The sequence below is a fragment of the Stylophora pistillata genome, chromosome 5 (genome assembly GCF_964205215.1).
Source record: "Stylophora pistillata chromosome 5, jaStyPist1.2, whole genome shotgun sequence".
Lineage (NCBI taxonomy): Eukaryota > Metazoa > Cnidaria > Anthozoa > Scleractinia > Pocilloporidae > Stylophora > Stylophora pistillata.
Genome location: NC_142523.1, coordinates 5,376,323 through 5,393,405, shown reverse-complemented (window position 1 = coordinate 5,393,405; position 17,083 = coordinate 5,376,323). Strand labels below are relative to the sequence as shown.

At 38.8% G+C, this 17,083-nt stretch overlaps 1 protein-coding gene across 1 annotated transcript in view; it reads right to left on the bottom strand.

Moving 5' to 3' along the window:
* The window catches only part of LOC111331543 (uncharacterized), a gene marked incomplete at its 5' end in the record, with an annotated part of 17,284 nt that extends 3,023 nt beyond the window's left edge, over positions 1-14,261 (bottom strand). Inside the window, 5 exons of the mRNA XM_022936669.2 lie at positions 1-3,925; positions 6,199-6,433; positions 8,843-8,932; positions 13,012-13,210; positions 14,107-14,261. The exon at positions 1-3,925 is cut by the window's left edge and continues 3,023 nt beyond it. Of these exons, the coding sequence (XP_022792404.2) occupies positions 3,555-3,925; positions 6,199-6,433; positions 8,843-8,932; positions 13,012-13,210; positions 14,107-14,261 (1,050 nt within the window). The remainder of the gene's footprint in view (positions 3,926-6,198; positions 6,434-8,842; positions 8,933-13,011; positions 13,211-14,106) is intronic.
* Between the last annotated feature and the right edge of the window lie 2,822 nt (positions 14,262-17,083).

Here is a 17,083-nt window from a genome sequence, read left to right as displayed (position 1 = left end):
AGTATATCTCAGGTAATAGACGGATGTTCTAAAACTCTCAATCCACCACATCATATTGACTCCAAAGGCAGCTACTGTATTTTTGATATACGACATAAGTATAATTTGTGGCAATGCTTAAAGAGATCTGCATGCTCTGTTGGTTGAGGGTTGCTTCATATCTTGCTTTAATGTGGCTCGTACCGGTTTTCATCTTTTTGATGGTTTGTAACTTTGAAAGAATACAACAGAAAGACTGACCAAGGCCAGTTGAACACTTTTACGGGGTTGAATTACGTAATCATTGGTTATCCAAAAATAAGTGTCATTTCGTCCCTAGTAGTTTCCATGGCAACGCTTTCATATGCTTATTCAAACGCATTTTTTAGCTTGTGGCTCAAATAATTCGAAAACTAACCCGGTGACCCCCTGATTTTTTTCAGTGATTGCCTTTGGCACTTGAAAAGGAAAATGAACAAAGATTTTTAAAAAATTCTACGGAGCGGAATTTCGGAAAATCTACAAAAAGGACAATTTTCACACATCACAAATTTCCTTCCGTAGAATTTTCTAGTTTTTTTTTCTGATGATTCCTTTCGACGTTATTATCATATTGGAACAATAAAAGGATGGGGTCACCGGACTTGTTTGCATGCAATAGCTTTCGTGAGTTTAGCAATTTCCACGCGCGTTTTAAAAATTTGGATTCTATAAGATCGACATTTGCTCATGATCTGTTTTAGCTACCGCTGACAATTGCGTGTGCTCGCGCGAGCACCTACGATCTGATGTTTACAGACGCTTACTGCTAAGAAAATCATTAAAAAGCCGTCAAAGACAGCCTCCCGAGCTATCTTAAAAATCCTACACATGACTTCTGGCTATATCATATTATTTTCTTTTAAGTTTCAAAGTCTTCTTCCACTTCAGGTAGATTATCCTTCACTTGAGTTCTTCCTTTTTCGCCATCGCAAGATTTCATATCGGTTGAATATTTCATTTAAATGTGAAATGGAGCAACATTTACTTCTCCGAAAATCGTCTTCGTTATCTTAGTTTCTATCTCCTGCATTCATAGTGGCCGCTCAACACATCAAATACATGCTCTTAGGTAAACTCACAAAAGTAGAAAAAATTCCACTAGCGACTAAATACAGGAATGGCTCCGACCTGTAATTGGATGATAAAAATAGTAATAGTTAATAAGTTACATCTTAACTCCCTGCACGTGAGTATTGTTTAACCGTGTGTCTCCAAGCGGAACAGTGAAATAATAATGCGAGCGAAAACACCGATGTGTCAAACAAGAAATGGTTACATAACGAGGGGAGGGCCTTTCTTGTTCTGCGAGGTAGTTCAACAGTGATCCGGCGATGACTAAGTTATCCGCTGACAAATTCCTCTGACTAAATTCAGTTGGTCAGTCTGGGCTCAGTTCAGGCGAACGATCAGAGACCGGAGCCATTCCTGTATTTAGTCGCTCCAATTGCAGCGACTAAATACAGGAATGGCTCCGACCTGTAATTGGATGATAAAAATAGTAAAAGTTAATAAGTTATAGCTCAACTTCTTGCACGTGAGTATTTCCTTTTTTCAGGTAGAGTTGTTAAAAATTGCCAAGCGAAATTAAAGTAATCCGCGACTTTCTTCCTTTCGGTGTTGTGCAAAAATAGCGAGGAGCCCGATGAATGGATTTGTCTTTCATGTGAACAATTTTCCCAGAAAGTCAATGGGGAAAGAGTACCATGTAAACCCATGCATTAATTATGCATTCCATTTCTTTGTCTTTCACGACAAAACTTTTAAAACAAAGTCTACTAGTCTGAATGCATAATTAATGATTGGGGTGATATGGTACTCTTGCCAGTCAATGTTCTACGAAGAAAACTCCCTCGATTGCGGCCAAGCCACATTTCTCCAGCAAAGCATACTGTAACTTAAAAATATCGGTCGGAGCGTCACGTAACATTGCGTGATTTTCGAAACGCGACATGCAGTTGCTGCATTAAACTTTAGACATCACATGGCCTTGTATTAATTTATGAGGGCTCCATTCACAAATATTGTAATGTTCAACTTAAGAAGAACTTAATAAAAAGCTCTTTCGATTTTATTTCAGTTTAAAATTTATTTCGCCAAAAAGAAAAAAAAAAGAAAATTAATAAACGTATGAGTCGGAGCCATTCCTGCCAGCGGTGAAATACAGGAATGGCTCCAGTCTCTAATCGTCCACCTGAACTGAGTCTGCACTGACTAAATGAGTTTAGTCAGCGGAGCGAGTCAGCAGATGACTTTGTCCTCTCCGGAATATCGCTGAACTAGAAAGGTCGTCCCTTCGTTATGTAAGTAACCATCTCTTGTTTGACACATCGGAGTTTTCAGTCGCATTGATATTTCCCTGTTCCGCTTGGAGACACGCGGTTAAACAATACTCACTTGCAAGGAGTTAAGATGTAACTTATTAACTTTTACAAACTTTTACTATTTTTATCATCCAGTTACAGGTCGGAGCTATTCCTGTATTTAGTCGCTAGCAAAAATTCCACGCGCCGCCATCTTTGTTTTGAATTTTCATCTTTTGATCTCGCGCTTCTCTCGCACGTTTCTTTCGCGCGCGTCACGCAAGAGTGACCTGTTCCCCGCGCGAGGAAACTGGTACGAGCCACCTTAATAACTTCACACGAAGTGATTATAGCAGTCGTGCTAAATTCAAAATGGTTGCCCTGCATTTTGTCAGATTTACTGATGAAATGATGATTGCAATTAGAAAATTCAATTCCAAAGAGCGCAAAAGCTGGAGAAGAACGTCAGGTGCTGAATTTGGAGGGCGATAGAAGGTGTAGAGAAGGACGGACTTGCTGCTTGGTATAATAAGTTCGATCACAATAAGTTCAGTATTTTCCGGTTCGAGTTCAGCGTGACGAGTTGATCTAATATTGTCCTTTACAGCAACTAGAACACCTCCACCAGTTCGAATTAAGCGATCACGGCGATAGATTGTATAGCCTGGAAGAATTTCACTGCTTAGGATGGAGTCATTCAACCAAGTTTCACACACGCAGACCACGTCGTAGGAGCTGCTAAGCACAAGTTGTTGTAGGAGCTGGATCTTGCATACTTTGGTGCCGCCATTATCACTACTTGCAACAAAGGCCTTTAAACTTCTTGCGTTAATGTACAGGATATTGAGACCATCAGAGTTGTTAATACGAGTAGAGTTGTAAGCAGGACCTGGGTTAGGCGAGATGTCCCCACTAAATACCAGGTTGTTGAGTTGGAATGTTGAAGTAGATTGTGGATAGTAGCTGATTCGTGTTGTGAAGAAACGAGTGCACGTGGGATTAAATAAGCATTTAGGCTTTGTAGAGGTGATCAAGGCCGGTAAGGATGAAACGTTGACTTGAATAGGTGTTATAGAATGTAGGATGTCGACTTTGAAAAGCTTAAAATACAGTAGAAGAGCAATAAGGAGAGCAAGACACGGAGCTCTCAGTGGCGTGCCCGCCATCTTGAATTCAAAGTGAATTCTACTGATTGGGAGTTTGCTGCAAAGGGTAAACATCATTAGGAAATTCTTATATACCTATAGTATACCCTAAGCCATACAGTGTCTTTATTACATCCTCATATCCGACAAGAAGATCAGTATCCTTAGCTGGGGCACCAACTAATGCATTGACTTTAAAATGGTGTCCTCGAATTATGAGCTCAATTTCTGCAGTTTCAAACTGGTCTGATCTTCCTCCTGCCAATTCAACCACCTCTTTTTTGGTGGGATCAGGTTTCAGCTTCAACTTCAACAGAAGCTTTCTGGATATACCAGTGGCTGCCTCATTGCCAGTGTCAAACAAGACACGCCCATGTCTCGAAACTGGAATCATCTCGCCATATCCATTCTGTATCTCTACAGGTTCATCATCCCTAGATATGATATAGGGTTTGTATCCTGAAAAGAAGTACAAGAAGACAATGTGCACTAAGTATGTGACAATACTAATTTTCTCAAAAGATTCTGAAAATAGGACTAACTAAAAAAATTTCTTATCAAATAGGGTATTTACCAAATACAATGCAGACAAATTAAAGTGTTTTATTATTATTTGTGACTTTTTAAATGCTTCATATCAGTCATCACACTTCAAGTGAAAAGGTAAATTTTAACACTTAGTGCAGCACACTTTACCCTTTCACTCCCAAGTTCTTATTAGTAATTCTCCTTACTGTCTGCTATACATTTCTTATGATGTTTGTTAGGAGAATTTGGTATTGAATCCACTGATAATCCCCTTATTGATATTTTCCTTTTATTCTCATCACCTGTTTGATTGATATGGTATTGATATTGTAGGGAGAAACTCAGTCTTGGTTGAAGTGTTATCTGGATCAAAAGACACAACATACACCCAAGATGGCGGATGGAAATAAGCACACTTTATTTGGATAGGCATGCGCTAAATATAACCGCTGACCTGATACTACTTTGGTCACTTATGGGAGTCATTTCTTTTTAACAAAGATAAAGAATTAATACTGCAGATCATTTAGATCCTTTAATTCTGCTACAATATTGGCCATAAAATTTCCTATGAGTCATGAAGACTTACAGTTAATAAGAATCAATTTGATAAGAACATAATAAAATTGAGGAATTCCTTTCTTTTAACACTGGCTATCAGTCTTAGTCAAAATAAAGTAAAAGTGATCAATTACATTCATTTGGTCAATTACTCTTGGTTACCTACCACAAATTCAGGCGGTAAACAGCTGAACAGTTCTTTAATTACACCAGCTAACAACTACAATGAATGGGAGAGTTGAAAAGACTGACCCCCACTCCATGGACTACCCTACGGACTACTTTGTGGACTACCCTACACACTACTCCGTGGACTACCTAACAGACTACTCTGCGGACTACCCCACGGATTACTCTGCGGACTACCCTGCAGACTACCCCCACAGACTACCCTAAATAATCAACCAAATTTACTTTTACAGGGGAAGAGACAAGCCTACCTGCTCAACCTGTGTGCCAGCCTGCACGATCAAAACAGCTGCCATTTTCTTTTCACCGTCTTCCTCTACCCAGTTTTTTTTTTTTTCATATTTGCCCCATTCCTTATCGGCCATCAGTCTAGACAGTTTCCACAATGAACGATCAGTTAAGTGCTGTGGAATATTAATCTTCCCAATCTGCCTCAAGTGTTTGCCATCGACATTAACATTTGCTAAAAAGTAGCTCTTTTGAATCTTCCTTACAATTGACGCCCTGCAAAATGAGAGGACTACAGACAGGTGAACTAAATTTCCTTTATGATATTCTTGGCTGATTTGTATTACAAATGAATGCAAAATTTGCCCTTTTTAGTTTGAAATGTTTGTAATCATTTTGTAAGTTATCCATGGCAAGTAATTGTGGAAACATTGTTTAGACTGGTGGCTGATGAAGAATGGGGCAAACATGAAAGAAAGACTGGGTCGAGGAAGTCGGCGAAACGAAAATGGTGGATAGCTGTTTTAATCGTGCAGGTTGAGCAGGTTAAGGCTTGTGTCTCTTCCCCCATAAAACTAAATTTGATTGATTATTTCAGGTAGTCCATGGAGGCAGTCTGCGGAGTAGTCAGTGGGGTGGTCTGTGGAGTAGTCTTTTGGATAGTTTGCAGAGTAGTCCATAGGGTAGTCTGCGGAGTGGGGTCAGTCTTTTCAACTCTCCCTACAATGAACACCAACTACATGAACTGACAGCTGCAGCAAATGAAGCGTGAATAAAGCAATAGCATGTGGGCATGCGCATACACCACACTCTTGATATTAAGCAAGTCTTATGGAATGACCAACTGCCACTGAATTGATGGCTTGATTGAATAAAGTAATACATGTCCAGTAATTTCACAGGGGTCATAATTTTGAATCCTGATGAAGTCTGAAGTATTTTTTCTCAGTATCTAATTCAAGCTCTAGTTTCACAACTAAGTTAGGCTGAATTGGCACATATCTTTTATGACAGAAGTGGGTATTTAATAAGTAATTATCATTTATGCGGTCAAAAACATTTACATCCATTACAATATTGTGAGTATATCTGCACTTTCCAGGTATTGTCACAAACAAAAGAAAGAGGAAAAATTTAAAAATATCCAGCCTTATTCCTTTGTTATTGTCCTTGTCATGCATAAAGCTGTAAAACATGTACAGTCATATATAATGCTCATCACTCACTTGAAATCAGTCCTTCACAGGTAAATTCGCCACCTTTGCATTTTACAATTGCCACTCCATCAACTTCATCATCAGCAGTCTTAAGTTGTAATTGAACTGGTGTTGCAGATAAGAGAAGGCTTTCTCTACAGTTCAGTGGCATATTTAACGATTCTTTATCCATTGTTTCCAAAGTGACTGTTTCGTTCAAAATTGTACCAGCCCGTATTTGAATGAGGTGAACTCTGGTACATGCCTAATAGCATAATAATAATAATAATAATAAGCATAATATACTCTGACTGGTATATTAGCCTTTCCATGAAGCAAAGGAAAATAAAGGAAAAAAAACATAATGAATTAGGCTCTGTAACTAGTGTGCACAATGGTACTGTAATCAATAACAAGGTTAGAGACCTGGAGCCTGTTTCTTGAAAGTCCCGGTAACTTAACAGGCCCATAAGGCTGTTCTGTTTTCATTAAAGATAGGGATTTCCAAAGTTTTGAAAATGATACAATAAACTTTCAGCTAAAGAAACAAAAAAGACCAGTTTGGGTGCCAGAGTCTGCTTGCCTATCCTTGAAATTTTGATTTTAAAACATGCATGGCTTGACAGGCATGAAAGTTACAGCAACTTTCAAGAAACAAGCCCCAGGGCCCAATTTATCATCACGGATTTATTACGAATCAACTTAATGGCCTGCTCCCAGTTGGCTTGTCAGCTCAATTGGTAGAGCGCTGCACTAGTATTGCAGAGGTCAGTGGTTCGAATCCCGTACAGGCCTGATTTTTTTCAGGTCTGATTTTTTGCTATTGCATAAATAGTGCTCTCTACTGCGAGGATCGTGCATCATACGTATCTAATACCGCAGTTCAAAATATATAAACTTCATATATACATTGTATCTGATTTATCTTCACGGGTTTATTACGAATCAACTTAACGGCCTGCTCTCAGTTGGCTTGTCAGCTCAATTGGTAGAGCGCTGCACTAGTATTGCAGAGGTCACTGGTTTGAATCCCATACAGGCCTGATTTTTTTCAGGTCTGATTTTTTGCTATTACATAAATAGCACTCTCTACTGCGAGGATTGTGCATCAAGCATATCTAATACCGCAGTTCAAAATATATGAATTTCATATATACATTGTATCTTTACAATAACACTTGAAAAAACTCCATAGGTAGATAGTCTTGAGTGTATGGAACAACTTGCTGAATATGATTATGTGATTTTTATGCTCATTATGTACAGGATAAGCAATACTGAGGAATCATCTTCACATAAAAATTATCAATTAATCACCCATTACAATGAGTGTTAAAAGTATATCAGTTGATATGTTCTCAGTGCATGTTTAATTTTTGATAGAAAATGGCAATGCAAGTCATAAATATTCTCATGTTTTTGATTGGTTGTCTAGGGGTCAGTATACTAGATTACCGTATGAAACAAAAATCCCCAACTATAACAACCCTAGTCTAAGTGATTGTGTTGGGCACTAAGACACCTTAGTTGCAAACAGTCTTTCTGCACATTAGACACATAAGCTGTCTCTGAAAATGAAGAGATGTTAGAAAGGAAATTTGCAATAAGCTGACATACATCCTATTAAAGTGCCACTAGGATCAAAATTTCGCATTGCCTATTCTTTACACTTCTGGAAACTAGAAGTAAGAAACACTTACCATGCCAAGTTTAATCGCAAAATACTCACGGGAAGTATGATTATTTCAACCTTGTTTTTTGTTTTTGGTCCCCCGCCACTACTCAATTCAAAAATGGCCGCGTGTGGCAAAAAGAGTTGGCACTAGTTGGAGCCTTTCAGAAGTGACGTCATATGCGCAGCTCGACCTAAAAAACGTGGCTAAATTTGTATGCCAATTGGAAGAAGAATTTGAGGAAGAATACATCTTATAAAACGTCTAGAATTTCCACTATCGAATCTCTCACAACACACGAAGCACGATGCGAAAGTGCGCATATGACGTCACAGGCCAGCTCATGCGTAAAACCGCTTCTCAGTTCAGTCACTGGCTCTCGGTTGCGAGCTGAGTAATGGCGGACGGGTTTTTCGTGAATTTCGGCCAGCTATATCAAGGCGTATTTCGCTTCCATCGACCTAAAAACTATCACATAGTAAAATTCTAACCATATTAACTTGATTGGCGCTAAAAAATGTGGAAACCAGAGACAAAAATTTTCGTCGTAGTGGCACTTTAAGGACTGAAGGAGAAGCAATAAGAAAAATCTTAGGGGCAAAAACAAACTTGTTTTACCTGTAGCTAAGACCACAACCTACGGCCTTAAGTCGACTTCTTACATTGCTGCTAAGGCTTGGAATACATTACCTAATAAGCTAAGATTTATAGCCGAATTTGGCCCTTTCAGGAAACTAAGTAATTTGTAATTTTCTATCAGGCATCATTATATCATCATTTACATTTAGGCTTATATTATTCTTAAACTCTGAAATTTATATTCATATATTTTTCTTGGTATATTAGCATCTCTATTGCTAGAGGCCTAACAAGCCTCATTTTCATCCGAGTTTCAATAAAGTCATCATCATCATCAATGCTGCTTATCTAATAACTTCATGCGACAGAAACAAGTGTTTTGTTTGAAAATTTCCTTTAAGTTACAGCCTATAATCAGTTACCTTTGGGTTGATGTATCCATGTGCCTTTTTAAGTCCTCTATAAACACTTTCACGATTTTGAAGAAGACCAAATTGCAAGTTGGTTATGTCCTTTCAAGGAAACAAAAGTCATGTATCTAGTACTGCATGTTAGATGTTTTCTATCTATACATAAAAAAACCTTGGTGGAACTTCTGCAACTTCATTCTCAGGGCCCTCTCCTTCCTTTAAAACTAGAACTTTGTCACTTTTGAAAATGTTCACTTCTTTTCGTAATGAATCACCCGTAAATTCCTGTGTCTATGAGGAAACAATTAATTGCCATACATGTACATGCAACAGCCATTGTGTTTAGGTTTTCAAGTCTTTTGTTTGGTTGTACTCTTTTGAAACACACACAAAAATGTTGGATCCACCGTCACAGTACCTGATTCTACATGCCCAAACCCTGTCCTATGTCCTGTCCATAGTTCATCACTAAATTTTCTCAGATTCTTATTGGTTTAAATTGATCACATGATGTGATAGTGTTGGTCTTTGAAGAGACACTAACAGCCCATAGTGCCCGTCCGCAGAAAAAACCCGGATGGATAGTACTGCTCTGTGAAAAATTTTGGGTGTTACGAAAATGAAGACCCTCAAAAACGAAGACCCTTGAAAACAAAGACCTAAGACCCGGTCTTCGTTTTCGTACTGCGAAAACGACTGCCATTACTATACTGCCAGTACTACTGGCTCATCTTGTCTGTTCTGTTTTGCTATGCGAGCCAATTGGGTGTTGATATCCTCAAGGGTTTCCTCAGGTATACTTACCACACATATTACTCTGGAACAGCAGGCAGAATTCGAACGCTAGCTGCCTTTGATTTATAGTTAGCATTGCGTGACAGAATAACAAAGAATGCCTTCTGTACAGAAAATGACTCTTGGGTTCTGTCAATAAATAATCTATGTCTACTGTATTTCGTAGCTAAAATAGATTTTCTGCTGGAAAATTCTCGTTAAAAAGTAAGCAATTCTTTTGGCTATTGCAGGGTCTTCGTTTTCATACTACGAAAACAAAGACCCTTTATTAAAAGCAGAAAATCCTTTGAAAGTACAATTGTAGACGTACTGACTGAGCACTAGTAAGTGTTATTTAAGCTTTTGATATGTTAAGACAGTTTGAGTGTGGTTTTTATTGTTCTTTCTTCAGCCACCACTGCTTTCGGCTCTTGGATTTGTTTTTCTATGCAATGAGTCCAAGTTTGGACAGACATCCCCATCAAAGGAGTGATCAGAATATTTTAGGGCCTCTGACTAAGGTTAAGCACGCTTTATTTAGGCTTTTAATAAAGGGTCTTCGTTTTCGTACTACAAAAACGAAGACCCTGCATTAGCCAAAAGAATTGCTTTCTAACGAGAATTTTCCAGTAGAGAAGGCTTGGCGATGGTCGGAATCTATTTACGCTACGAAATACAGTAGAAAGAGATTATTTATTGGCAGAATCCAGAGTCATTTCCTGTACAGAATGCGTTCATTGTTATTCTGTCATGCAATGCTAACTATAAAACCAATGCTAACTATAAAACCAATGCTAACTATAAAGCTGAAATAACAATTACTAGTGCTCTGGGTACCTCTACAATCGTAGTTTCAAATAATTTTCTACTTTTAATGAAGGGTCTTTGTTTTCGTACTACGAAAACGAAGAGTCTGCATTAGCCAAAAGAATTGCTTACTTTTTAATGAGAATTTTCCAACAGAGAAGGCTTAACGACCGTCAGAATCTATTTAAGCTACAAAATATAGTAGACATAGATTATTTGTTGACAGAACCCAAGAGTCATTTCCTGTACAGAATGCGTTCTTTGTTATTCTTTCATGCAATATGCTTACTATAAATCAAAGGCAGCTAGCGTTCGAATTCTGCCTGCTGTTCCAAGAATAATATGTGTGGTAAGTTCACCTGAGGAAACCCTCGAGAATATCAACACCAAATTGGCTCGCATAGCGAAACAGAACAGACAAGACGGGCCAGTAGTACTGGCTGTATAATAATGGGAAGAAACCCACGAAGCGTGGTGTATCAATTATTACTAAGCGTTGTTGCTGTTTAATGTATGTTTAACTTGTAATTTCGACGGTTTTCTGTTTACAGGGTCTTCCTTTTAGTACCATGAAAACGAAGACCAGGTCTTAGGTCTTAGGTCTTTGTTTTTGTAACACCCAAAACTTTTGAATGGTTTGACGGCCACCAAGTCAGGCAGATCAGAAAAACAGTACCTTTTAAATTCTGACAGGTATAATGTATTATTTAGCCAATGTACAGTTGCGAATTAATAACATTTGTGACTGCTGGCTGTATGCATGAATAAAATATTTGATTGATCTGCAATTGGTGAGTTTTGACTATTTTTCAACGGGTGTGTAGAAGAAAATTTAGTGGTGAACAATAAAGACTGATAGCTGCCCCTTGGAAATTTGATGTTCTTAAAAAGTAGCATATTTGTTTGGAACAAATTTGAACATCAAATTTCTGAGGGGCAACCATCAGCTGATATATAATTCTAGTGATCTCAGATCAAATCCTGATAGGGATGGCTTCTTTTTCTAAGGTATAATTACTTGGACCTAGTCCACAGCAAAATCCTGAAAATAAGATGTGCTTTGAGAGAGATACTTGGGTTGTATTTAGCTGAGAGCATTTTAACAGAGTGTTATTAAACTCTTTGAGATTCCACCTCTGTGTTAGTTTATTAAAGCAGGAATCGTAATCAGTACAAACTTTGGATTTGCAATTGGAACTTAGAATCTGTAGTTGTGTATGTTGTAGTTCAATTTTATACTAATGGTTCAAATTTCATTTTCCTTTGTTCTCGGTCATGTTAATGTATGATAATGAGTTTGAAATAAAGGAAAATAAAATTTGAACCAGGGATAAAATTGAACTACAACATGTACACCAAAGTTCACTTTTATCATTCATTTAGAATAACACTCACAGGCCACCATAATTACTAAAAGAAAGAATGACCTAAAGCCACCTACAACCATCTAAACCACCTACAACCACCCACAACCACCACCTACAACCACCCACAACCACCACCTCCTACCATCTAAAACCACCTACAACTTACTTTCAGAATACTATTGTGTGACAATTTGTGACAATTAAAATGCACACCGGAAATGTTGTTGCATGTCTCGCATGTCATGACCAAGGAAAAACACCAAGAGAATTTTTTACATGTAGTTACTAAAACAAGGAATGATCTACAATGACCTACAATGAGCTACCGTGGGAACAAGGAATGACCTAAAATTATCCACAATGATTTACAATGACCTACAATGAGCTACAATGACCTACAGGGAGCTATTGTGAGTGTTACAAAATATTGTGGTGTGGCTTGCATGACTTTCTAGCCCGATGATAGTGTGATGACCTTTTAGTTTTGCTGTCTAAAAATATCAATGAGTTAAAGGTGTTGGCAGGCCAAATACATCCCATAGTCTCCCGGCACTGTGATACGTGACCTTATTAATGGTTTTGATATGAAAATACCAATGAGTAAAAGGTGTTGACAGGCCAGATACGACTCATAGCCTCATGATAGTGTAAAATTATGGGAGGCTTGTTATATAAGACCCTCAAAGACATCTTAAGCCAAAGGTTTTTTGCATTTTTTTTAATCCTTATCCTCATTAGACATGTCTTATTATAATACACTGTAAATTTATCACCAAGCTAGAAATTCTGTCATCATTTGGCCTGTTATTCAGCAGACAAAAAGCAAACATGTTACGTTAATGCACATGTGTCCTGTTTTTTTTTTTTTTTTGCCTTTTTTCTGAATTCTTCATTTACTTCATTGCAGGGATCTTACAGTAGCTCATTGTAGGTCATTCCTTGTTTTGGTAACTACAAGTAAAAAATTCTCTTGGTGTTTTTCCCTGGTCATGACATGTGAGACATGCCACAACATAGTATTCTGAAGGTGGTTGTGGGTGGTTTAAGATGGTTGTAGGTGGTTTTAGGTCATTCCTTCTTTTAGTAATTACCCACAGGCCACAGTAATTTTAAATTGCTCAAAAATTTGCTGGCAACTGCTGGACAGGCCACTCATCAGGCCTAATTAATCGTGAGGAACGTCTTAATGATTGATCATTATAATTAACATACCGTAGTTAAAGCTAGTCTCACCTGTTGCTTACCACCGATACTTTCATATACGAACTGTTTGGAGGCAGTCAGAGAGGGCAGTACATATTGCTGATACCTCACAACAGATCCAACTTGGAGTCTTTCATTTGTTACCTCTTCATTTGTCCAAGAGGTTCTGTTCTCCAACTTATTTAGCTGGAAGGGCTCGCCATCGCTGTTTCCGTTGTTATCGACATCCCTGCAATACACATTGCTAGTTGTGGTTGAACCACAAATTCGGGAAATAGCCATAACCACACCGCGACCACGGACTCCGCGGCCACAGACTCTACGGCTACGATCGGCGAATGCAATTGACGTAATCAGTTTGAAGTAAATGAATCTTATAACAAAGAGCAATGTAAAAATACCAATACACCAAAAAATAAAAGGTATGAAAGATGAAGCTGGATCTTCACTCTCATCACATGCCCATGAAGCAGTTTGAGTGGTGAAAGGTTTTGTAATTAAATCTCTAGTGCTACAGGACCCTTTCCGTTCAATTACAGTCAGGAGTACTCTTTGGCTACAGTCGACGAATACAGAGATTGCCACGCTCAGTACGACCTTCGCATTGAATAATTCAGTTGATGAACTGCCCATTGTGACGAAAATAAATGAATGTATCGTACCAGCGACCACTGGAGGATCAAGACATAAAACTCGAATCTGCATCACGGAAAGCAGTTTGAGTCGTGTTAAATCAAGGTTTGTACCTGTAGTGCCACAGGACCCAGCTTCAAGGTGAGTCGGTCTTGATGTTCGTGTTTTACACATTAGAGTAAACAATGTCAACGCCAGCATACACCTGACGTACGCCATTTCCGCATGGAAAAATGTTGCTAGTGAACAGATTTGGCGGATGGATGATGTCAAAATTAGCACTACCGGCACGGAAAAGAGTGGGGCACTACTAGTTGGAAGAGCAGGGCCTAGGCAAACTGCTTGGGTATGGGTGGACAAGAAAATGGATCACGTTTAAATTGAATGGCTCACCAAACTGAACGGCTCGTCATAAATTGAGTGGCATACTATCAAATTGAATGATGATTTACCAAATTGAATGGATCACATGCAAATGGAATGGCGACTTACCAAATTGAATGGATCTCGTACAAAGTGAATGGATCACACTTGGATGGACCACCGCGAATTGAATTCTGGACTACGCTCAGGGAGCCTGGGATTGACTGAAGTCCTCTGGGTTCCTCTTTGACATACTGAGGGCATCTGCGATATCTTGAACACCAAGATCATAACAGAGGAAGTACTCCAGCTGGTCTCAATTTATTTCAAATTTTGGTCTTTCTGGGCGCCCACTTAAGTGTACTGGTGTATTATAACCAGATGAATAAAGAAGATTTTCGCAGGTTGCAAGGCGGGACTGATAATCACAAACAAATCGTTCAAGTTTGGATTGGTTCCTGCAAGAACAAGAACGTAACGGCAGATTTGTTCCAGCCGATATACTGTACCCTCAAGCAATTCATGAGACAAGTAGGATTGTAGCTGCCTCGACACATCACGCAATGAGTTTCTAAGTTTCGCGGAATTTGCTCTCCGCACACGCTGGTTCAACAAACGAGGACTGTATACTCTCTTTTAAGTTGGCTTTTATTCTTCAGCTCACAACATTCACGTTCTGCTCTACGATCTTACTAGCTTAGGATCACAAGTGCCACTTTTATTGGCTACAGATATCCACACCCAGATACGTAAGTCCGGTGTGGTCGGATAGGGCTTAATTGACTATTAATTTCCTAATCGGTTTATCCCACTAATTCCTGTTGCATGGGTCTGTTAGACAAATCTTATTATCGTTAATCTTAACAGGCGATTTCACTAGCAATTATCTAGTTAATTACATCATTGTTTGTCGATCGTTCTACGCATTCTTTGTCAATATTTCCGGTTACATTCTACCGGTCTCTATTAGTGGTGAAGAACCAATAACTCACTTAGTGCGGCGCTAATCATGCGAAATATAACAAAACAAGCAAAATCCTAATAATGTGTGTGAACGTTCTATAACACTAAGTCAGTAAAGAGCAACTCGTCCACCATGTTGAACTCACTTCATCTGCGGAAGACTGGATCATATCCCAGGCTCCTTGAGCGTAGTCCAGAACTCAATTCGCGGTGGGCCATGCAAGTGTGATCCCCTCAATTTGAATAATCAAACGAGACTTATCTGTAAGTTGAAGTTTGATTGAGATTCTACCGAAGCATTTGCAGAAAGGAGGAGATCACGTGAGATTGCAAGTCGTGTGACCACAAGCTCAGTCTTTAAAGCCGATTTTGGGGGTGTTAAGACTCCCAACAGAATGTATATGTGAGGGAGGGAAGGGTGGGATGTGATCTCCTCCTTTCTGTAAATGCTTCCGTAGAATCTCAATCAAACTTCAACTTACAGGTAAGTCTCGTTTAATTAATCAATTCTACCTTGCATTTGCATACAGTCAGAGATTATGTGAGACTTTAGAGCCGTCTAAGGCCCCAAAATCATATATGCAGTAGGGTAATGCAAACAACAAACTGCACATTTATTAAAGTTCAGGTTTTGTATAATACACCTTCACTGAAACAATTGGTGTGTACAAGAGGTTTGTTATAAAACTTAGCAAATGTTGAACTTGATTGCCAACCAGCAGTCTGCAAAATGTCATTAATGGGTACATTGTTTGACATTGCTTTTGAGGTGCTTGCACTTCTGGTAGAGTGCAGCTTAAACAAGGTAGTGTCAATGCCTGATTGTGTCATCACCTCTTTCAGCCACCTACGAATAGCATCTTTCAATGCTGGTCCAAATGGCTTTGAGTAACATAACAGTAACTGTGAACATGAACCTCTATGAGGGGAGGTTCTGTTTAAGTACTCTTCCAACATAATATAGACACAGTCTCTTGCCACCTGTATATTTCTTAAAAAAAAATTGGTGCAAGATGTCTCTGCTTTTCCCCACTAGCACTTGACTGTTTTAACAATGACATAACTTTAAATGTAAACTCATCAGATTTTCTGACCATATATTCAGTAGATAACAACTGGAGAGTCTGAGTCCTTTGTGCACTAAACAAAGCCATAAGCATTGTCAATTTTAATGTTGGTTGTTTCAATGACATATTCTTTGCATCCGGATAGGAACACAGATAATCTAGAACGAATTGTGGATCCCCGGTTTCCACGTATCTGGGAAAACATGGTTTCCCGTTGAAAATACCAGTAATAAATCGAGAGACAAGAGGGTGTTCCCCCGCTTTGGTGCCATCAATAGAGATAAAGGAGGACAAAGTACTTCGTAATGTACCCATTGTGCTATATCCCAGTCTTGTTGATAGAAGAGTCATAAACTCAAGTAATTGTGACAAAGATGGTGTCATGACCTTGACATTGTTAGCTTTGCACAAATTTATTCAGGAACCAATGGCTGACTGATATTTTTTCTGTGTGCTAGTAGACCACGGGTCAATGATGATTTTTAAGGGTTCTCCTACTATACCCTGATTTACAAGGGTTTGCTTGACACAAGACAACCAATCTGTCTGAGTTTTGGATGTAGTGGATGTGCTTTGGTTTTGTTGTGAGGCAGTGTCAGAGATGTCTTCTCCAACTGTTTCATGAGTGGTGCTGATAGCAGCATTTTCTGTAACAATGGATACCAAAACTGAGTTGGCCAATCTGGGAGTACAAGTATGGCTGTAACATGGCTCTGAGCAATCTTTTGTAGAACTCTTCCAATGACGCTTAAAAGGAGGAAAACAGTATATCAAAGTGTACCCAGACAAATTTGTTGTGAAGGCATCAATGGCAATTGCCCCAGGGTCTGGCTTCCATGCAACATAACATGGAAGTTTTGCATTCTACCTAGTGGCAAACATGTCAACATCAGGATTGCTCCACATGTCTAGGCTATCAAATATACACTTATCAAGTGACCACTCTGTGTCATCATGGAAATTGTGTCTACTTGCAGTATCAGCTTCCGCATTAAGTTTGCCAGGAACGTGGGATATAATAAGTGACAGATCCCTTTCTTTACACCACAGAATTACATCTCTGGTGATTTGATTGC